The sequence below is a fragment of the Echiichthys vipera genome (genome assembly GCF_963691815.1).
Source record: "Echiichthys vipera genome assembly, chromosome: 14".
NCBI classification, from domain to species: domain Eukaryota; kingdom Metazoa; phylum Chordata; class Actinopteri; order Perciformes; family Trachinidae; genus Echiichthys; species Echiichthys vipera.
Genome location: NC_139839.1, coordinates 24,233,300 through 24,257,965, shown reverse-complemented (window position 1 = coordinate 24,257,965; position 24,666 = coordinate 24,233,300). Strand labels below are relative to the sequence as shown.

General features: G+C 41.7%; 1 protein-coding gene across 2 annotated transcripts in view; it reads left to right on the top strand.

Annotated features, from left to right (window-relative positions):
* dscama (Down syndrome cell adhesion molecule a) overlaps positions 1–24,666 on the top strand; it is a gene marked incomplete at both ends in the record, with an annotated part of 97,193 nt that overhangs the window by 24,448 nt on the left and 48,079 nt on the right. For both annotated transcript variants that reach the window (XM_083927356.1, XM_083927355.1), the window contains 2 exons: positions 477–794; positions 931–1,080. In XM_083927356.1, the coding sequence (XP_083783482.1) occupies positions 477–794; positions 931–1,080 (468 nt within the window). The remainder of the gene's footprint in view (positions 1–476; positions 795–930; positions 1,081–24,666) is intronic.

The window sequence follows — 24,666 nt, the reverse complement described above, 5'->3', positions numbered from 1 at the left end:
TTCTGTGGATGGATTAATGGATGAATCGTTTCAGCTCTAGTGTTCTGTGTTGGTTTCACAGATGTGCATGTTTTAGAGGAAGGCGTGTCTACATCCATGCTGGGAAAGCAGGTCTGGCGCTCTGCTGGATTATTTCACATCCATTGCTGCTCTCCCAGAGCTTTGCTGCAATGTCTCTTCATTGACAACAAGTGACACACTCGTGCACGTTCTCTCCTCTGCAGTGAGCACAGACACAATGGTCAACCAGAGAAAAACAAACTTGGCCTAAATTCAAAGAAAAGCAGTGATGCAGGATAGCACAATTCTGTCAGATATGAGAGTTATTTTGTCATGTGGTGGGGTTTAACAATAGCAGGTACAGTTTGTCACTTCAATTATTGAAAGGCCGCTGCTGTACAATGTTTAAGTTTGGATAGCAAGTAAAAGAAACTTATCTAACAATTATGTTTTTAATCTCCTTTCTGTCCCTACAGTTTTCTGTGAAGATCTACGTTCCAGCTTATATTTTGTCAATGCATCTGTGCAAGAGGTAGTGTTTGCCAGCACCACAGGGACATCGGTGCCCTGTCCCGCCACAGGCGTGCCCCCTGTCTCACTGCGCTGGTACCTGGCCACCAGCGAGGAGATCTATGATGTGCCAGGGATCCGCCATGTGCACCCCAATGGCACCCTTCAGATCTTCCACATCCCCCCTTCCAGCTTCAGCAAACTCATCCATGACAACACCTACTATTGCACAGCGGAGAACCCCTCAGGAAGAATCCGGAGCCAAGATGTCCACATTAAGGCTGGTCAGTTTCTCTGCTCATGAATGTCTACACTTGTGCTTTTTTACAATCATTATCCATAATAGGGAGTAGCTTGTCTTAGTTCAGTATTAGCAGTTTTCTGTCTTATACACAACACCTCTCTGTCCCTTCCTACCAGTCCTACGAGAGCCCTACACTGTCCGGGTGGAGGACCAGAAAGCCATGAGAGGCAATGTGGCGGTCTTCAAGTGCATTATCCCTGCCTCAGTGGAGGCCTACATCACTGTTGTGTCCTGGGAGAAAGACACAATGTCAATCAACGCTGAAAGTAAGTCATGGCATCTTTCTTTACTTCCCTAACTACTGCATAATGTCTGAAAGATAAAAGTCCTGGAGTTACTGATGAGGATCTTGCTTTCCTATTTGCTGAGTTGAGTATTTCGACAGCAGAGGTGTGTATGGTATGACCTACTGTAAATGTGTGAATCTTCTGATGTGAACCTACACAAAGGCCGTACTGTTACTAGCTAGCCAGACCCAGGCCCAGGTCCTGTCTGTGTGTGTGTGTGTGTGTGTGTGTGTGTGTGTGTGTGTGTGTGTGTGTGTGTGTGTGTGTGTGTGTATCTATGTCTGTCTGACCCAATGACAGTGAGGTTCCGCTCCTTTTCCTCTGCCTGGTCTTCCACGAGAGCGCAGGCTGCCAGCCATGTCACTTAGTCTCAGTGTATTGACCCATTTCTCTGGTTGATAGGAAGCACTGCAGCACTCCGATCATTCAAATCACTTAAATGGAACGCTCGTCTGCGTGATTGTTTCCCAGCCCTGGGGGGCAAATTCACTTTATGTGGGGCATTTAGCAAACTCAATAGACAAGACCTAATGTCATTTTGCTTTTGGATGGAGGGCAAATGCTGGCTAGCTTTTTTTTTTTGTTGACGTTTCACAATTGTCCACTGAGGTGAAATCGGCCATGTTGAAATCTATAGCAATCTCTTAATTGTCCATAAATGCATTAGCCGCAAGCGTGTTTTCAGATATGGGTATATACAAGGATGGAATATGTACTGTAGGTTTTCTCCTTTTGAATTTATTTGTGTTTGAAACTTTTTGAACTGAATCACTGAATAGTTAAATTATTTCACAGTATGGCTACAAGATTTAACGGAATATTTTGGAACGCTGGAACATTTAGAGAAAAAAAAGTTTCTACACTGTCAAAACAAAGTGTTTATCTCGAACCGTGAAAATCATCACATCTGTAGCCATCAGCCATGTAAACGCTGTCAGAAAAATCAGCCAGCCACCAATCCACTGCTCTTCTCCATGCTAAATAATGGATGACGGAAGCCTATGAATCCATGAGCAAATGGTCTTTACTCACATCTCAGTGCACCCATCCTACTGACGCACCTCCCATTCCCCTTTTCCTCTACTACACACATTTTAAGTGCACTTTGTGTGTCTGTGTCTGTGGCCATGTCTGTGGGACTATATGCACACTAACTGACAGCTCAATGCAAGATTGCTTAACCCCTCATCTCGATGACCGGGCTTTGACATTTCAATATTTAATGAGTAAAAATAATATCGACATTTGGACTTGAACAAAAAACTTTGTGAAATATAGCTTTTCTGTCTTTGCCATGAATAATTGAATTGGCTTTTCGGCTGGGAAGTTGTAGCATGATGTGCAGAGGCAGTCAGACAGGCCCTCTGTAAGTCTCACTGGACATAGACCTTTTTCAGTTGTTGCAGAGTAGACTAACAAAGCACCACTTAAAGAGCCCTGGTGTCCATTAGAAAAGAATGGAAAATTATGATGAAAAATGCATTCAGTCAGGACATCCAATAACAGTGCAATATAGCTGTCTGATATAGTGCTTCTATATTGGTCTAGGTTTTTAACAGAACCGGTGTAGAAAATATCCAATTCATGCTCCATTATTAACTCTTGAACTTGTTTACTTTGTATAAAACTATATATCTGCTACTGAGGCAGAGCAGTTTCAGGTCTCTAATGTATTTACTTTAACATTTGTAATAAACCTTTTGTTGATTTGCTTTAGGAACACGTTTAGTTATTTCAATGAACTGGACACATTTTTCTCATTTCATATGGTACTAAACTAAAACACTTGAACATAAATATGGATATTGTTTTGTATTCTATTCTGTGCAGCAATGTAACCAAATGTGTGGAAGCATGGATTAGACTAAACTCTTGCTAGCCATGATTGTACAGCTAAACTGATTATTGGACTTAGGTACTACTTTTTCCAATGAAAGTGCTTGTTTGGAATAAAAATAAAAGTGGAAAATGCCTGGGTTTAAATAGTTACTCCTAGCTGCGGCTAACTGTGAAAGCAGTTGTGTGCGGACTTTCTAGTTGCATCTGTATTCAATAGTATAAAATGCTTGCAAACATTAATTTGAGTATCAAGGCAAGTTGGCAATACATAAATTCAAAAGCTGCAAACAGTCCTGACTAATGTAAGAGGATTTAAGTTTTTGTTTAGAGACTCAGGATCAAATCTGATTGTGATGGATTTACTGGTTTATTGCGATTTATGGACACAATGGAGGGAAATCTGTCATCATACAATAAGTCTCATAAAGAAGGCCTATTGTCAGGATGGAGGAAAATGGCAAATTTGACCCCACCTATATATACTGTATACACTTTTTTATTCATTTACCTCACTGGAAAGACAATATGACATGATAAAAATGTGTTGTCATAATGTTTTTATTCACATTGTGTGTGTGTGTGTGTGTGTGTGTGTGTGTGTGTGTGTGTGTGTGTGTGTGTGTGTGTGTGTGTGTGTGTGTGTGTGTGTGTGTGTGTGTGTATGTGTGTGTGTGTCGGTCGTGCTGTCTGGTGGATGACCCATTACAAATAACTGCATTGCCTTCAGAATACTATATATTGTAGCACCGTCTATATTAAAAAAAGATAAGAAGGCCCAGATGATGACTGTGATTAGATTTGGAGTGATTGTCATTTATATATGTCACCAGGAAGAGTTTCCTGTAGAGTTGATGGGTTGTGATGCACTGTGGCTGGCTACGGCTGTGTTGCTTTGCAGGGCCATTCCCCAGGTGCAGCTTGCGCTGCAGTCACTGAGGAGGCCTTGTAGTCATTTGCCTTGGACTGACGCTGCCTGCTCTGCATTCAGCACCAGTAGGGCTTAGAGGGGGCCGACCCCCCAGCAATACTGCAGAGACTCACCCACACACCCACACATGGCCTTTTTTTCATTCAGCACACGAGCTAAGCACAAGGGCCGTCGGCCATCACACACATTCAGTCCTCCCTCATTTCTCCGCCTTTTCAATCGCTTCATTTTTCCTAGGCTCCCTCTTTGCACTGTTTCTATCACTATCTCAAACATACATATATGAACTGTCACATGGGTAAACATGCCTCTAACGTCCTATTATTGCTTACACAAAAAACTCAATGATTATAGGTTACCCAGTTAATATCTTGTGCTACTGCAGTTCGATAGCGTGTAGACACTTGTTTAAGAATATTGCACACTGCTTTAACACTTTCAGTCTGGTCATTTGCTGAGCCATCTTGTGTATTTCACAGTTTCTTTCATGTTTGTTGACATTTGGGATGTGTGAAGTTATTTCTGCAGCCAGTCTCGATCCCCACAGCCATTGCTGAGAGGGAGAAGAGCCAGCCACACTATGTCGGTTTAATTGGCTGTGTATAATGGGCCCTTGAAGTAAATATCAAGAGTTACTATCAAAAGGCTGCTGGACGTTATCATGGGTGTCCACAGTGCCCACTGTTTCTCCTCCATTTCAAGGCAGCTACAAAGACATGCAAATGTCTGTGGGTCTAGGGTCGCACCGTTGATGGCAGACGATGTAAGCAAAACTAAGCTGACTTGTGTGTTTTCACCTCTTCCTTGTCAGTATGGATACATTCAGTGAAGCCTTAGATATACCGAGGCAGGGCTGTTTGACCACACTGTGTTAACAGTAAAAATGTTCTCAGTGTACATGAATGTTTCATTAACATTTAATAGCAGCATAAATGAAAATAAAAAGGATGTTGTGTTTGTACATTGAAATCCAATGCCTTCTTGCATCAAAGCTTAAATGTATTTTTAGAGGGATAGTGACTTTCCAGCCTCACCGTTGCCCTACTGTAAACATTTACCTAGAGGGTAGAATGGGAGGTAATCATTTGCTACAGTATGTATTGTGTGTTAGCCAGAGGTAGTGTGGTATAATGAATGTCTTTTGTTGAGAGCAGCCTTGCAGCTTTCTCGCTGTCGGTTTTGCCCTTTTCTTAGCATGCTATGTAGGAAGAGCAGCCATTGGCGCAGCACAACCTTGAGCTGGGGGCTGGGGTGGGTGGGTAATGGTTTTACTGGTCCCTCTGTGGTGGAGATGTAGAGGGAGAAGGAGGGGAGGCAAGGAGGGGGAAAGAAGAGAGAGGATTACTAACTCTTTCTCTCTCTCTCTCTCTCTCTCTCTCTCTCTCTCTCTCTCTCTCTCTCTCTCTCTCTCTCTCTCTCTCTCTCTCTCTCTCTCTCTCTCTCTCTCTCTCATTTCCTCGCTCTGTCGACAGGCAGGGTTGGGACTCTGACGTGTGACAGGCTAGATGTAGAGTCTTTTTCCAGCATTCGCCATTCTGTCTGCCCATGATTGGCTGGAGTATTGTTATTCACACAGAAAAATGGGTCAGGTGGCCTGTGGAGAATGGAGTGTTTGTATGGACGGATGGACGGACAGCAAAAAACACATGCATACCTACACATTCATCCCACACAGAGCAGGATTATACTCTGCAGCAGCGCAGTGGTGGCAGATAAATAACAGATAAATGAAAATAAATCCAGGTTACGTGGTAAGCGTCTCTCATGTTGAATTCACTGTGTCCTCTCGCAAGCTGCAAGTTGGTTCTCTCCTCACACCCATAGGCAGGGGCTTAGCGAGATAAATAAAGGGTTGCACCGAAGGAAAAAAAAAACTGGGAAGAAAATCAATACCTGTGTGCATGAATCTGGCTGCAGCTGCCACAAAGCATTATGGGAACATGACGGGTAGATACACTTGGGCTGGGCAGGTTGCAGGCAGCATAATAAGCTATAGAATTAAAAAACAAAGCAAACAAAAAAAACCCACTGATCTGATATCTGTTAAAATATATGAGATGCAACAATCAGTGCTTTGATAGATATAAGTATTTCATTCTTTTTGTGAATCATTTTTTAAGGGTGACCACTACCGACTGTCACAACTGTTTAATAGTAATTATTTTTAATGTAACCTGAGCAGAAGCAAAAATGGTTTATGGATTAGAATTTGTTTTATAGTCTCATTAAGGTTCATAGATTACATCTGTCTTAATCAAAATTGTAATGAAAATTTGATTTACATTTCAAAGTTAGTACATTACAAAATATACCTAATAATATAATACAAAAGGACATAAAATCCAGAAAATGTATAGATCACACTAATTACTACAGTTTATCTGTGTGAATGTGAATAGGAGTAAGATTTATGTTATAATTATGTAATAATTGCAGCCATCCAACCCTCCACTAATAAAATACCAGTGACTCTCTGGAAGCAGAGCATAAACAATGGTTATGTTGCTTCATTAACCCCTGCATGGAACCCAAACAGCTGTAGTCCTTTCTTAATGTTGAATAAGTCATGGTTGCTATACTATCATGGTATCGTAAGTGTCAGACCATACGTTGCTTCACTGTCAATGCTGCACAACATTACAGCTTGAAACATGACTGTATGTATGATTTAGCAGTTATAATAGCATGCTTATCAATATGTAACAAATGTGTCACAAGTGTCCAGCAGCACTGTAATACATCAGCATTCGATTAGGCTCTGTGTGCTACATATCCACGCAGCCTGCTGCTCCAGTCTTAGCCTGAAACTGGCAGAGATATTCATTAAATTGGCTGATGCCCTTTCTGTCTCTTTACTGCACTGGCGCTGCAATGATCACACTCCCACCTCCGTACTATGCTGTTTGCTCACCAATAACCGCAATTTGTTCTTTATTAAACTCTCGGGGCTGGGAACAATTAGGGTGTGAGCTGGAGGTGGTGTTGCGTGTGTGTGTGTGTGTGTGTCTGCGCGCACACACATGCGTATATTTGAGTGCAGGCAGGAGTAGGAGGGTCGGGGGAGAGATACTAAACACTGCTTAATCTTTGATAAACAGTAAGGTCTCCTTTGTGCCGCTGCAGTTTGGCACATCTTCTCCAGGCTGCTCAGCGCTATGCTGGGCTAGCTCATGGCTGCTTCCTCCGTGGCTCCCAGACCTGGATGGAAGCCAGGTCATGCGTGGCTCCCCGCCAAGATACAGATTAGCTATAAGCGCAACATGAGCTAATCGTGGAAGGAGCCACCAATTAATTTGCACTTAGAGATTCTGTGGACTGTATGGATTTGGGTCTAGATGTTATCAGTGGATCAGAGTGATTGGAATTGATGTCACATATTGGAGAAATTATTTGTTGTGTGGGTGCATGTATGATAAAGTGCGGAGGCTCCAGTTGGATGTAAAGCACAAGCCTGGAAGGTGGATATTAAACTGTTGAGAGTGCTGGGGATTGGGGGGTTGGTTTTGGTGCAGAAATGATGATCTTACCTACTTCACAAATAATGGCACAAGGATGACAGGACCTTGAATACCGAACAGAGAGTAATTTAAACATCCCACTGCCATTGTGGGACAGTGATCCTAAGCCATCCTTTTTTGCATGTGAGATAATCAGAGAATGCCAGGTTTTGAAAAAATCAGACTCAGCGGTTGAATGTGGTGGACAGCTTGATGAGCCTCAGTCACAGCGCTGTAGAAATGCTGTGTTGCTGCCCGCTGAGCGCTACGTGATTGCTCTCTGTCAGCGATAAAAAAAAGGAAGGTGATTCCCTCCCACACACACACCTCTCCATCTCATCAATGGTCAACCCTGCTGTACTTTGACGTCAGAGACAATTTTGAAAAAACAAATTATTTGCAGGGAAGACCTTTGACTGTCGACAAAGGCTGCTTGGAATCTCAGCATCTTTGTCAGAACCTGCAGAAAGGCTGATGTGCATATAAACGTATCTGTGTGTTAGTGTGTGTGTGTGTGTGTGTGTGTGTGTGTGTGTGTGTGTGTGTGTGTGTGTGTGTGTGTGTGTGTGTGTGTGTGTGTGTTTGTGTGTGTGTGTGTGTGTGTGTGTGTGTGGTAGAGAGACAGAGAGAGAGAGGGGAAGAGTGTATTGGTGTGTGTGTGTGTGTGTGTTTGTGTGTAGGAGGAGGAGGGGGGGTTTGGCTGTGAATGGTTGCTCTTATCGCGTGCATGCAGCTGCTGCAGTGTCTTTGAGAGACAGAGGGGCTGTCCATGCATGCCACTCACTCTGCCTATTCACAGCCTCCATCCCTCTCTATATCCCTCTCCCTCTCTCTTTTTCTATCCTTGTCTGTGCTGCATTTAACGGCAAGGAAGTGAACAAAACGAAGAGAGGAAAAACATCACGACTTGAGCTTTAATGCAGACTCATGACATGTAAGCCCTCAGTTTCACACCCTCGTGATGGTCCTTATAACAAAGGACAAGCGACAAATTAAATGTCATTGGACATCACCAATCTGCCCGACTGACGTGTGATTATTTGTGCGAGAGCACGCCAGTGCCTCCCTTTGTTGACACATTTTAACATTTCAATAAATCATAGTTGTTAACGTGCAAAAGCTCAGCTGGATATTTTTTTTCCAGTTAAAACCGATTGATTACATTCATCATATAACCTTAGTTGCAAGTGAGACAAGAAAATGTATTTTATACGAAATTAGATACAAGCAACTAAAATCAAAAGCACAGAACGAATGAGGTACCAACCTTAACTGTCCCACAAGTCATTCAGAAGATAATACCAATGAACATTCCTCCCTGCTCCGCAATGCTAATCAAAACTACAAATAATGAAGTGAATTAATTCAGTGTTGCGAGTATAAAGGTGACCTGTTGAAAGGTATTTCTGAGATGAGTCGCCATGGGAAATCACCGTGATAGATGGACGTCTCAGGAAGCTGGGGAAGTGATATCCCAAAGCAGTGCTTGTTACATGTGTTGGCCATCTTGGCCCAGGTGCCCTGTCATGTATCGCTTGCCTCCTGCAGCAGTATGTTTTGAGCTGTGATGTGTAACCTTGACTGTGAAAAAACGAGTGGAGGAGCAGATGGTGAGAAGGGATGATTAAGAATTACTTTGGACCAGAAGAGACAAGAAAGACCATTCACGTGTTTATTAAAGGTGACCTGAAGGAAAATTTCATTCATTTATTATTTTCACATTTTTCCACTGTTATAGCAATAATTTAACAACTTGTTATTATTTGTTTATGTGTTGTGAATTAAAAGATAAGTTATAAATGCTTTTTGCATCAACTATCTAAACAATATGTTTAATATTTTTGATGGTATATACATGTTTTATAAAAAATATATGAAAAGCTAATTTGTTTCATATTCAAGGCCCAAAAAAAATTGCATAGCTGCATATTTTCAGTTTTTCTAAAATGTAGGATTCAAATGATTTATTCAAAAAACTAAAATATTTTGGGAATGTTCTAAATTATGAAATCTTTATTTTTTTCTTTTATTACACTTAAAAAATGAAAGCAGTTGGATTTATAGTTATTGTGGAGCTGATTACAGAATTGTGATTATAACCAAGACTTTCTTGTTATTTAAATGCAAGTTCATAAATAATTATGCAATATTTCGTTCAATATATTTATGTTTGATCTGAATGACTTGAAATAATTCCATTCCACATGCAAACACTGGAAACATTAAAAGAAAATGTTAGATTGGTCTTGCCAACCGACCCTTTACATTATTTTTTCCAAGGTGAGGAAATCTAATTTTTTGGAAGTGCTTGCATAATCCTTTAGTTCCACTTGGCATCTATAGAGAGATATACAATACAGAGGGAGGTTGTGTAAAAATAATTCAGAGGACAAAGAAATTAAACTGATAAGTGAGCGCATGAAGGGTCCTTTGCATAATCCCAGTTAATCCATAATGCAGAATACAGAGTGAACTGTGTAAAAATATCTCTGACTGCCTTCCGAAAGCTAAAGAAGCATGTTTAAGTAGCATGCTACCGCTCTTCCTGCAGCCGTCAAAATGTATATTATTATTACAGGTTTAGTTTTCACATAGAATTGTCCCACACTCTGACAATTCGAGTGCAGATTTGAAATGTAACTAAAATCAAATAAATGTATTTTACTCATATATAAAGACAATTGAATAGAATGTTTGATTGTAATGTGTGTGCTTTGTTGGACGAGCAGTGATGAACCCCAAATAGATTTTTCTCTTGCATACAGTAAATAGTCATGTTGTTGCTGAGGGCCTGAGTTGACGCTGTCAGCTCCGTCTGATTGGCTGGAGCTTGCTATGACTCGTCGTGCGTTTGGCCAATACGGTTTGCTCGGTTCCCCCCCCCCCCCAAATAAATTGCCTGGAGAAATTGAACAAAAAATTAGAGAAAGGGAGAGAGCCTTTCATCTAATTGAGAAGCTCATATTAGCTGTGGTGGGAAGATAAACTCCTCTCTCTCAGCAGCTATTAGGCTCACTGTATGTTAGACAGTTTCGACTTTTTTCTTAACTTTAGCTTGAATTTTCTAAGATGTCACATTTGTCATCTCAGTGTTAGTGGGGTGTAGGTTTAAACTAATATTAAATATAGTTAACAGCTGTGTGTGTTTACCTTTGTGTGCGTCAGACAAGCTGCTGTACACATGCACAGTACTGCAAAATGGAGACCAGATCATGTCACCTTGTGCAGCCATTTAGACTTACAGGGAGAGAAACGCTCTCTCTCTCTCTCTCCCACACACACACACACACACACACACACACACACACACACACACACACACACACACACACACACACACACACACACACACACTTCCCTCAGTTCATCAATTTTGTTTACTATTGTTGGCATCCTCCAACACTTGTGAGCCCATCGTGTTGTTGTTGTATCAAATACACTTTGAAGAGAAATTGCCTTTAACATATACATGCAACTGTGAAATACATGAAATAAATACATTCTTGCATATTTATTTTCAGAATCAATACATGAATAATTGTATGTGTTTGTGATAAAATCTATTAAATGTAACTACATTTTAAAAATGCATGTGTGTCCTCAGCAGCCAACGTTCAGTAAGTGTGTCACTCGTCAATTCATGTGTCCCAACATATGTTCTAATTGACATTGTGGATAAACCTCTGCTTGGATTTATCTTGCCGTCTGATTCTTGGGGTGTAGACGTTCTTCCTGATTGCATTGTATCTTCTAGTGCCTTGATCCCTTTAGCCCCCAAACCAGGATTACATTGTGGAAATGTAATCCTGGTTGGGCGGCCTGGGGGTCACGCTGCAACCCCCAAATGTGTTGATGGTGATACTGTGGGACTATTGGAGGGGCGAAGCAATCAAGTGGAGGTTTACTGGCAATTTGTTAATCTTCTCTCAATAAGGGTTAGGGAAGATGGAGAACAGTAAAAGGTTTGCTCTGTCTAGGCTGCTGCTGCTGCGGCTGCTGCTGCGGCTGCTGCTGCGGCTGCTGCTGCGGCTGCTGCTCTGGCTCACTGCCTCTTTCAGTCCAAGGCAGCCATTTTGTGTCCGTCAGTCTGTGTTACTACAACAGTCCTAGTTCTCAGTTAACAGTGAAAAGATGAGCTGATGAAAACCTAGCACATTAATTTATTTGACACCTAACCAAGACAGGCATTTTTTGAGCTTGGAAAAGAGCATTTAGAACACCACATTATTGCTGTAATGTGGCAGAGGCCTTTAAGATACAGTACGGTCAAATGCCATGGTGTAGATGAATGCTTGGAGTTTATCAGCTTCATAGACTGCCAAAGCTGCATAAAATAATAAAATAATAAAATTAAGAAATGTGAAAATTAGCATCCAGTTTATCCTTGCTGCAATGTATTTCATGTTACAGTATCAAGTCTATATTTCAGCTGGAGGTGAAGGGGTCCATGTCATGTTATTAGGCCATCCCCTCCAGACACACGCCTAGCCTCTTTAGAGGCAGGTGCACTGCTCATCAGCTACAATCATTCTGCCAAAGCTCAAACAATTCCTTATCTGTGTGAAAATAGCAGGGCTGCAGTGTGCACATATAGGGCCTGAGCAAACACACTGTATATGTAAGTGATCAGTCGGCCCATTCAAAGAGGCCCCATAATGGCCAGCTTCTTCCAGCCTTGTTTGCTCTGTGTTTTGTGGCTTTGGCGTCTGGCAGATGGGCCATCGGGGATTATACCTCCTAATGAAGAGGGGTGGAAGAGGGTGGAGGGGTGGGGGTGGGCGGGGATGAAGGTTTATTACAAGTTATGATGTGACCAAGCAGAGGACAAAACTTCGTCCTTCACTGAACTCAAGGGACTGCATGTGTTGTGAAGTACAGTACATGAATTGTGGTTGATATTTTAACAGACCTTAATTGTGTTTCAAAGCCTGGTTACTGTATTGTTTTTAGCTCTTGAGTTTAGGGAGTTGCAGAGAAAATATTTCTAGTCTCAGTAATCTAGATATGGCAGCCTGAGCAAAACTCAACATGTCTTCAATATCTTGGCAAAACATAAATAATTCTCAACTTATAATACATGAGACAAAGCTTCAGACCGGATTTTAGGTAGGGGTGTATTATGATTTTTATTTAGTCAGTTTTACATTTTCTCTCTCTACTTTTTTATTTAATACACTAATGCTTGGACAGTTTTCTACAACATAATACATCCTATGTTAGTGTTTCTTTTTCCAGACGGTGGTCATTGTGATGGGGTGTCCTGGGGCCCAAAGACTGGACAGAGATGCACAATGACCAGCCCTTCCAGCGTGATTACACAAGGCGTATGTCCAGACAGGATACCTAATCCCTGACACCCCCATCCCTTTTGCCCATACACGCACTTGCACACATGCACTCCCTCCTCCCTCTCTACCCCTTAACATATGGAGATGGGAGGAATTAGCGCAGTGAAAGAAAATAAATGAGTTAAAGCAGCCAGCAGCTTAAATCCCACAATATTTGTTCCTGGGTGACCCTTCTTTGAGTTTCTTAGAAGGGATGCACTCGTGGAGGAAAGTCTTCCCTCCTTTATTTGTTCTTGCTCATCAAGACACACATTTGTATATAATCCACACTTCAGTTTGATTAAATTGTTCACAAGAACTGGATTTATCTCAGTAATGAGGTATGAGCACATGCAGAGATGTGTGGTGTGCATTGTTTTTAAGATGCACGGTGTCCAGGACCTCCCACAAAGCCACAACCTGACCCCGACGGGCTCCTCGTGTGACCCCACCAACACGCCCCTCCCCAGATTCAGCCCAGATCTTGTTAAATAGGATTAAGCTGGCTACCTGCCATTCAGTGGCTTGGACAGGACTTCTTATCTCCTGTCTTCAGATGGCTGCCAGGAACAACATAATGCACAGCGACCTACATTAAACAATGCCACATACAGGTTTTGTACTGGGCCTTGATCTTAGGTATTGTCTTTCCAATGCTGATGCTTTCCACAGCTAAGTTTAGGTTACTAGATCAATTACGTGCCTAATTGGAGTGTCATGACTGGCCTCATGCTAAAAGGAATTCAGGCTCAAGCCAATTAAATGTTTGGTGCCTTGGCCATGTATATCCGCGTGTGTACGTTTATGTGCGTGAACATGTGTCTGTTTTGTTTAGGTTCTTATCTAAGCAAGTAAAGGTGTTGCATGTATACTTTGTAAAGCTCATCTTGACTCCCCTGCCTTTGCACTCGCCCCTTTACCCGAATACACCAAGTTTGTCTATGTATTTAGCAGAACAGGGCCCTGATAGATACAACAGAGAGCAGTGGAGTCCATGTCCTCCAGAGAACATGTGACATGTCTCGAGCACCCTCCCATACTCTCCCTCGAAGCAGGGACACCAATTCAACAGCGTAAGAGGCTTTGTAGCCAAATCCCCAGTTGATCTTCATAAAGTTTGTGTCTTACAATTAAGTACAGATGGTTTGCAGCTGGTTGTAAGGCTAGTAAATAACTTGGGCCTCTATTTTCGCCAGGGATTTGGTGGGGTAATCCCTCTCTCTGACAGTTTACCAGATTCAAATCAGTCCGGGCTTTGCTTTGCTTCCTCCACTTCTTGAACCTTTTTTCTCTCCTGCTATCCCCCTCATTCCATCAAAAGCTCCTTATCCTCATTTGAATATGCGATCATTTAATGGGAGCACACACATGACTGTATCTAAGAACAGGAACGTGGGTGATGCAAGAATCTCACTCAATTACCCCTTAAAGCCCTTCTGAAAATGCAATCTGAAAAGTCCATTGTGTTGGTTGGAATCAAAAACTGAAGTGACTATAGACATGTTGAAAAATCAGGAAGATTAGCTACTATGGCAGATGCTAACAGGGATAACAGGGATCCGATTAAAATAATCTTCATACAAATAAATATATTACTTTTCTAATGAACAGAGGGGTTTTAGAACAAACTCCATTTCCTTAACAGATAATCAATTTTTTTCTTGCAAATGTGTTTCTGAAGGTGAAAGTGAGTCACTGTAGTGTCCAATCTGCCATCATGAGGAGGACAGAGAAATAGAGCTGCCAAGAGGTAGCTAGACTCTCCGGAGAACAGTCTACTCTAAGTTTATTGCATGTCCGTAGTACACAATCTTGAACAGTGTTATTTAAATCAAAGTGAAATGCTGCCCTCTACACATTGCTCTTTTAACAGAAATCTAAAATGTATCACCTACAAATATATTTTTCCCCTCCGAGAAAAACCTTCCAGTTAGCCAGTGTTTAGAGTAATAAATGTAAATGGTTTCATTAAGTGGTTAGAGGTTTATTGTAATAGATTAAGACAGCCTGGTTTATGGTGGTTCACTTGTAAGAAACTAAACAGCTTTTATATCCTGTATTAAGGTACCGTATGCTCATACTTTGAACACTGATATCAACTGAAAAAATCACAGTACAAAAGTACAGAATGACTTTATCAGTATTGCTTAGAATTCCTCCATTTCTTCATAGCTCATATAATGCATGTCAATGTACATAAAGGACCCCTGTTAAGCAGATCTCTCTCCTGGGATGGTGCAGGAGCCCAGAGGAAGACAAACCCTAATGAGGACATAGTTACTGCTCTCACACATCCTGAGAGAGCTGTGATCATCAGATGGTAAAAAGCAAACGCTCCCTAGGAAGCAGCTTGACCCTGCTGCTCCTTGTTTCCTCATCCTGCCATTCCTATTATTCAAATATATTTATATATTTATATCATTATTTATCTGCTGTTAGAGGAAGGAGCTGGCACAGCAACACCTCATCTGCATAAGACAGTAGCTAACTGCCCTAGTAGCGCCTCGGGATACGAACAGATGGGAGTGTTTAGCAACCTTACCCACCTACCCCTCCCACCCAAAACACACACATGTACCAGAACCAACACACCTCCTCCACCCCCCCCCCACCCCCCACCTCTCCTCTTCCCTTTTTCTCCCTGTGCACCCCTGCCATTCGCTACCCCCGCCAAATGTTCAGTTAACCTGTCAGTTCTTATTGCTCAAAATTCAAGATGCCATATGCCTCGCTCTGACTTCTAACCCTCCACCGTCGCTCTTCCTGTCTCCTTCATGGTGACATGAAAGTCCCCCTTGAAACATGCGGATGTCTCTCCTCTGCTGTTTGATTCAGAACGCCTTGCTGAGATCACAGCGATTGCAGACGTAGCTTGTCTTGTATAATAAAAGCAGTCACTTAGCGTAACACAACGCAGTAGGAGCACATTTACCACGGCAGCATCGATGAGACTTTTGATGATCTACCTTGGTAATATGACAAATAACTTATGATGTGCCATCCTCGGTTTGTAGTATGCTGTGTCATGAAAGGGAAAGATGACTATGCTAAATCTAACTCAGAGGTAATGTGGTCTCATCAGCTGCTTGAGGTATAAATTTAAAGTTTCTCACGGAGATGGTCTGATTGTTAAAATGAGCAGACACTAAAGCTGTGCAGCCCAGAAGCTTGTACTGTGTTAAAAATATCGAACAACAGTCTCTTCTGTGAGCCTTGGCAGTCCTGTCCAGTGAATTCCAGGCCATTTGCCCTTGCACAGAGGGCAGCTCCCAGCAGGCCTGGCCATAGTGACAGTTTGTTGTTGTTTATAAGGTCATCCCCACCATAGGGGGCAGCATATTCATTACACCCACCCCATGGTTCTGTTTGTCTCTGGCAGTCTGTTTCTCTGTGGGTCCCTGTCATAAGGTCAGAGGGTACTTACTATCATCCTCCTCTTGTCTTCACAACAGGCCAGCAAAGTCATAACGCCCCTAGAAAGTGTTAAAAGGTTAATCGCCTTTATTTAAGCAAAAATGATAAGTTTACGTGACAGATGGGGTAAAACCCGTAATAATCAAATAATCCTGTAGATTTAGTTAGATCATTGAAATTAGAGCTGGGTTGATTAGTCGATTATTTGCAACTTTTCAAGGGAAGAAATAACGTTCCTCTTGAAAATAAGAAGTAAATTCACAAGCAATGAAACACACCTTTGCTCATTTCAGTACACTATGCTCCAGGCTTACTTGGTCTGGGATGATCAGTAAAGTATTGCGGCTAATGTTAGCAAAGTTTTGGTAGATATTGCTGCAGTTCTGTGACAGTTTGACTATTTTCTACTTGTGCTTGTGTTCCACTGTGTGACCTAATGTTCATCAGGAGTTACATAGCCATACATATGTGCAACTTTTGTTGAACAGCAGCCACTGCGGCCACAAGTGACATACCTATGATAGTACAATACAATAGTTACTGCTACTTCAGTTAGCACAAGTAGACAATCATCATTTAGTCAGCGTAATGTCACCACAAGCTGCTGGTTACACCAGACCAAGTTAGGCAGCAAAACTCATAGAATGTGTTGCATTGAGAAATGGTGCATTTAATTCATTTTAAGTTCAACTTGTCATTTGTTAGAGGAAGAATGTGTTGTTTCTTCTTTCAAAAGCTTCATAGGCTTGCTTTAAGTTATTGATCAAGCAAAAATGCGAAACATTTGATGGTTCCAGTCTCTTAGATGGGGCAAAGTGCTTTTCTTTGTCTTCACATTAAGATACCCGGATATCCCTAGATTTTCGACTTGGAAAATACATTTGATGATGCACCCTTAGATTCTTAAAAAATGTGGTGTTTATTAGAATAAACAATTAATCACCAAAATAATCAGCGGATTAATCAAATAATAAAAAAACATAGTTGCAGCCATAATTGAAATTATTTACAAACAGTGTGAAGTACATTTTATTGATTTTAATGCTCAAATCCAGGGGTTGATTCTCAAAAATGAACACTTATCAGTGGTAAATTTACATCTGAGAATCACCTGCAATATACAGAAGTGTGTGGTGTGCTGAAAGAGAAACACAGAGAGAGACATAGGGTAAGGAAGTGTCTGGGAGTGGAAGCAGCAAGCTAAGTGAGGTTGTTAGGAGGAAGCGCTGACAGTCCAATCCAGCACACCGACCATTCAAAAGACAGCTCCTTTTGTTTCTGCCTCCCTTTCTTTCTGCCAGGCTAGAAAAAGAGGGTGAAGCTCTCTGTGCGCAGTAACCCACTGACACCTCCCTCTGATCTGCCTCCTGCACTCCATCCCCTCCACCCCAACCACTACCCCCCCCCTCCTCTGCTACATCCCTTCACCAGCACTCTCCTGTCTCCACCTCCTCTCCCTCCACCGCTCTACCCCCCCCCCTCCCCACCCCCCTATGCATATGCCATTGCCTAAGAGTCACTCTCCTGGTTGCCACAGTAACCAGCTCACCTCTCTCTCTCTCTCTCTCTCTCTCTCTCTCTCTCTCTCTCTCTCTCTCTCTTTCTCCCCCTCACAATGAACCTCAACAGGAGAATCTGTCTCAGTCTGTCAGAGACGGAGAGAAGGGAAATTGGGGGGAGGCATATTTCAGCAAGATTGTTGTTGCACAATTGTCTTCCTTTCTACTGTTCTTATCTAGGCACGCGCCACAGAGCAGGCAAGGCAGAGCAAGAGAAAAAGAAGGAGGGAAAAAACAAACAGTAGAGAATAAAGACTAAAGAGGATTCTGAATATGAATACCGGGAGACCACATGTGTACAAACCAAACGGTCCTAGAATGACAACCTTTTTTCCTTCCTTACATTTAAAGCATCAGTAGCCCCCCTGCTAACCAGCATTCTCCACCTGCTCCAGCCATATTCCCCCATCCCCCTCCTCCATATCAGTCCTCCCACCTCCTTCATCCCCCTCTTCTCTGCCTTGTCATCTGTGAGTGGCACTCAGGTGGTGGTGGTGGTGGAGAGTATGCCCATACAGCTTCATCCCGTAGCTCCTGAATGCTCTCCCTCTCTGTCTGTCTGTCTGTCTGTCTGTCTGTCTGTCTGTCTGTCTCTAAATGTGCCCAATGCTCAATTACACTCTCATTACCTCCTAATTGCCCTGGACACAACAGCAACTAGTAGCACAATCACAAAGAGAGCAGAATGTAAATCAGTTACATTCGGTCTGACATTATTTGTGGGACTCTTTTTTTTTCTCCACTGGGTGGTGGCATGTTAAATGCTCCCCTGGTGATTGTGGTAATTTAGAGCAATATGGTAATAGGGGTGCTGATGGCTATTTCTCCTCTCACCAGACGCTGTTTTTGTCCTTACATGAGCTGTTGTCGTCTAGATTACATTGAAGGTTTAATTGGGTATTTTAGATCATGGGCATCACAGTTGATGAATTATGAAAATCAGCTCAGAGATCATTGATTATCACTTTTCAGAGCATGCATCATCAATTAGACCATTGTTTTATTCATATAAGCTAAATAAGAATAGCAGGGTACACTTGACCTTGGTGCTATCAATGCCAAGCTAAGAAAGCTCCTCAACTGATCACTGTTTTAGCAATTTATTAAGCATATTAGATAAAATAAATAAATTAATTAATACACAGCCCACTGCTTAGAGGAAACATATATGCTAATGGTGTACCTTTTTGTACTTTCAAATAAAATCTTGTTAAGGGTCACAATAACTGATGCCCATCAGAGTAAAGAATCTGCCTGACCTGACCTCCCTGTCTGCAAGGCTGCACGCGTGTCAGTTCACTGAAAACTGAAAATTGCTTAACATCTTGATGTATATTCACTTGTTGTGTGTATGTGGAATGTTTTTAGCCATGCAGCCTCCTTTCTATCCCCACATCCTTCTATTAATAAGTCTTTTAACATTTAACAACAAAACAACTGCCCTAAAGAATGACACGTTATTATCTGACAAACCTTTCTGCAGGACAACACCATTTGTCAGTGCCTTCTAAAGCGGTTTCAAACGCTGTTGCATAAATTAAATTTCTACTATACCAACATTTACTGTAGAGAAAGACAGTATACTTGAAAATGATTATCCATTTAGTGTCACCGCTCTACCTGACTATGCTTGTCTTTGTCTCTTCCATTGGCTACCTTAGAGCACCTTCCTGATTTGGTCAAGTGTCTTTCTGAGCATGTTGATTTGAAAGGTTTTTATTAAGCAAAGTGCAGCCACTCTGCCTACACAGCAATGCTTTAATTGCACAGATGATCTTTTGTCAGACACTAGTCTCCTCCTCAACGAAGGCTGCACACCTTAATGTGTCTGAAAAAGTAGCCACGTTAGAATCACATGTCACTATTGGATTCAGTTAGCCTTCATCTTCTCCTGTTGGCTACAGCTTTTTCTTTATGGATAAAAAACACAGGTGTGTCAAGCCTCGAACTGAAGAACATGAATGTTTCTGTAATGTTCCGTAAACAACCAGTGATATGGTCAGTCCCTGGTTTTCATGGACAGCTAATACAGCAACTAGCACACATCTTCCATGTATTCCAAATGTTGCTGTAGATTCAGCTCCTCATGAAGGTAAAATATCTTAACGGCTATCAATGCCTTTGTGATCCACACACTCACTGCCCACTGCACCAGTGTAAGGTCTGACAATGGCTCTGAGGATTTCATCCTGCTGCCTACAGTAACAGCAATTAGGGTACCATTTGCTATTAAGGACAGGGCTGTTCGACCATCTAACGACATGCCCCCCCATACCACCAATGACCCACCACCAAACTTGTCATGCTGGAAGATGTTACTAGCAGCATAACGTTCACAACGGCATCTCCAAACTCTTTCACGCTTGTCCCATGTGCTCATTGTTAACCTGCTCTCATCTATGAAGAGAGCAGGTCACCAATGGCTGACCTGCCAATTCTGGTGTTCTCTCGCAAATGCCTTTTGAGCTGCCGGGTGCTGGGCCGTGAGCACAGGTTCCACTAGAGGATGTTGGGCCCTCATGCCACCCTCATGGAGTCTGTTTCTGACGGTTTGGACAGAAACATTCACACCAGTAGCCTGCTGGAGTTCATTTTATGGAGCTCTGGCAGTGCTCCTCCTGTCCCAGGAGCTGGACTACCTATGCAACCTGATTGGGCTGCAGGTGCCGCCTCATGCTACCAGCATTTAGCTCAAAGCACAGCTGTCAGGGCTGCTAGCGTGGCTGTAGAATCTTAGTCTTGTTAGAGTGTTAACAATGTAGCTCCAGAGTGAACAAAGTACAGTGGTCCCATTGGTTTATGTTCACTGGTCACTAGTCAATTCATTCTTTAAAACAGTGTCCATCCATCCGTCCATCTCTTCTTCCTCCACCCATGCAGGCTGGCGTCTGGTTTTTATGGGCTTCGTCAGCAGGCAGGGTTGTTTAACGAGGGCAGGGGGACAGCATGGCACTAATTGCTGTGTTTGATTTATACCAGGCTGGGCCCAGGCAGGAGCACAGGCAGACGATGGTACTCCAAGAGCAGCTGCTTTGCCCAATATTTACTTAACCCTCCGCTGGCGGGCCTTGCACAAGTGCCACTGCTGATGGGTCTGTGGGGAGTCATTTCACTGCTTAGTATTATGTATAGCAGCAGGGTTGGAGCCATGTTTGGGGACAGGCTCAAAGTGGGAGTGTGTGCCGTATGGGAAGGTATATTGGAGCAATTAGAGGGAAGAATGTGATTGGTCTCCTGACAGTTTAACTATCCATGAGGAATTGTTGCTAAGTGATGTAATCACAACCTAATATCAAAAGAGTAGTATTTTTATTTTTTTTAAAAGAATGTTGTCTTTTGGTTACTGACTTCCTATAAATATCCAAATGCTATATATAAAACAAATGATAACAGGAACAAAAAATAAAAATCTGCATGGATGAGCAGAGGAGTCCTTAATGGTGATTAGTAGCGCTTTAAGTGTGGTCCTATATTGAGCAGCATGATTTGTACAGTGCTCACTCTTCTGTCATGTGTTAGCAGTGATAGACATTTCCATCCCACGCCTGTCTGCCTGGCTCATCTGGAGTGATAGTCTGAGATATCCTGGGGTTTGCATCCGCAACTCAATTAGTCACACCTCAAATACATTAGCAGCGAAAGGTGCCAAAGTATGCTGTGTAATAGATCAGTTCTAGATCTTAAATAATATCTAAATATTCGCACCTTGCGTGAGCTTAATGATCCATTCACACTGCAGAGAAACAAGCAAACACTGGATCATGTTCAGTCCATGAACAGCCAAGATGATGGAAGGAAAAGAAGGGTGGAAAATAGCGAAGGGAGCCTGATTCTGTCTCCACAGCAACATTGATTGATATTCTTCAGGTGGAGCAGCTGTCAAGCGGCCTGACCACTGCAAGCTAATGCTGTGTGGGGGGAGAGTGTGGGTGTGTGTGTGTGTTGGGGGGAGGGGGGGCTGGCTCCAAGGAAGAAGCGAGAGATGAAAAGCAAGGAGACAAGGGGACAGTGACAAAGAAGGAGATGAGGAAGAGAGGGAGAGGAAATTGAAAATCCATGATATATAAAGGGAAGAATAGATGTTTTTTTATTGTGATTTTGAGCCGTTATAGGAAAGGAAGAGGCACTGGGAGAATCACATGGTTGGCGCGTCATCCTGTAAACAAGGGGTGTGTCTCCATTCTTTCCTCTGGAGATGTAAAGGGGATAAACAGTATGTGGAGTCAGGTTGTCTAAGACTTCCCATCAGCTGATGCGTTGCTTGTGTGACCTCTTTGAATCTCATGAATGTGATGTAGTTTATTTAATTGCATATTTGTGATGTTCTTGTGCAGTGTCATTCTAGTTACTAGAAGCCTTTTGCCTAATTTTACTGCGATGAGGATTTTTATTAGATGCAACTCAATGATTGTACAGTTTGTCATTTTTTTGGAAGGTAAATGGCTAAATTGACAGAAAAAAAATATTCTGCTTATGTTTGTCTGTGTCTGAATCTCCCACTAACGTGCAGATCTTAGTGTTCTAGCGTGCAGGTCCCTCTAAATCCGCCACATTGACCATAAATATCCAGCTGGATAAATGAATGTAGGTGTCAGTGAAATGACCTTGTAATCTTATTGTTGCGACGGCACATTCTGAAACCTTCACAAGGAAGTTGGTCAAAAGCCCGTCCTGCTGGAAAACACATTGTATTTGTCAATTTACACCTGTCACCATAATTACTCAACATGTCTATGCAGTTATAATGTCCCAGCAGATTGTCATAAATAATGGCTGTTTTATCTTCATTAATCACAAACATGTTGAAGCAGGTAAACCAAGCAGCAGTTTGTATAAACAATATAATAAGCTTGATAATTGGCTGTTTTGAGATGTTGTGGAGATTTAGAGTCGCTCACTCACTCATCTTCAACCGCTTATCCAGGATCTTGACGCGGGGGCAGCAGCTCTAGCAGGGGACCCCAAACTTCCCTTTCCGGGGCCACATTAACCAGCTCTAACTGGGGGATCCTGAGGCGTTCCCAGGCCAGTGTGGAGATCTAATCCCTCCACCTGGTCCTGGGTCTTCCCCGAGGCCTCCTCCCATTTAGTATTTACTGTGCATTTAGTCTCTCTCCTGTCTTTGTTGCTCTTTCTTTGCATTTTTTTTCTGAGTAATAGGAATGTGTGTTCATTAGTTAAGTGAAAGAAGCTTTCACAGACAAGTGCAGGAGAAGAATCCACTGTGCACAATTACAATGTGAAGCACTATATCCTGTTTTAGTTTTTATTGCAGCTTTGCATTGAAAATTGCTAAGAGTTTTATCAGTGTAAAAAATGTTTATATTTTTAGGCTTTAAGTAATTAAAAATGAACAAAAAGGGGAAATGGTAAAATGTTATTATTATTTTAAGGGGTTGGTGAAAGCAAACATAAATTGGATTTTAAGTGTCTGTGTGTGAGTCAGAAGTGTTTGCATTTACCATGATTTACCAGCAGTGGGTTGTACACTGAAGTGCATTTACTTAAGTACTGTAATTAATTACAGTTCTGGGGTACTTCTACTTGACTTGAGTATTTAAATTTTCTGCAACTTTATACTTCTACTCCACAACATTTCAGAGGGTACTTTTTACACCACCACATTTATATGTCAGCCACTTTGCAGATTTAAGATTTTAAATCATTAAATCCCAGAATGAGCATATAAAATGCAATAAGTTGTTAAACAGTAAATTAAACCACCCAGCAGTATATAAAATGGTAAGAATCATCTCCCCTTCCTTCAGCTACAATATTCAAATGCTGCTTTCTTGTTAATGTATAAGTAATAATAATAATAATAATAATAATAATAATCATAGAATACAATAATATAACACTGACAGCAACCATTTCCCCCCCATTGTAATGGAGTGTATGTGACACTGTACTATTACTACTTTTACTTAAATTATCTTTAACCACTGTAAGTAACTCAGTAACACTAAAATAAATATGTTTTCCAAATAAACTAATCATTTGAAGTGTTGATAAAATTCAAATCTCTCTTTACCCAGTTCCATTAATTTAAACTTTACAAGCAGGAATGTGACATAACCTTCCCTAATGCTTTTTCAAATAAACACTGGTGGAAAGTAGGCTTTTTTTGCACAACTTTACCTTTTAGATTTGGCGCTTTGCTTCCTGGAGAATTTTACAATTGTCAGCAGATCTAATTTTCCAGATTTAATGTCTGGAAATTGTTTGGCAAAGAGAAATGCCTAGCAGTGACATGGAAATCTGATTCCCCTCTCCTCACTGATAGATGGTCTTTGGAAATGCAGAAAAGTTGTATTCTTCTTGAAAAGATCACATATAGTTAGTTAGAAAAGGATCCAACACCTATCTAAAATTCAGTATATAGGTACATCACTGCACCACCATTTAGGCAGAAGGCCTCTTTAAAGGACATAACACTGTGTTACTGCAGTCTCTCTTTGTGTTTCACTCTATGCACTGACTTTTCCCCCCTTTTCTCTCTTTGGATTGTGCAGTATAGGAAGGATAGGGAATCTGTGTTTTCTGTTCTGTAATTTGTTAAAAAATATTAAAAAAAATATGAAAATGAAGAAAAGGCAGTGGAAAGCTCTGTACTTAATTACATTTCTAACTCCAGTGCATTTATTTCACAGCTATGGTTACTTTGATTTTACATACAATACATACGATCAATTTATAAAATACGTTGCATTACTAGTTATGGATTGAAGCCCACAGGTTTTTTTTTTAATACTGTATGATAGGACCTGTGGGTTGGAGTTGTGCAAACCTGCAGTATGATGAGATTTACGGATTATAAAGATATAAAGCTCTATAATGAGAATGCTAAAACTGTAACTTCTCCCACAACAGAATAAAAGGACAGTGAGAGGGAGGGATGTCAATCAAGACTAGTCTGTACAGCCACGCAGTCTTGAGAGAAGGTCTAATCAGGTGAAATCCTGGAGGATCAAGGACGTGCAGAACTACCGAGCATTTTG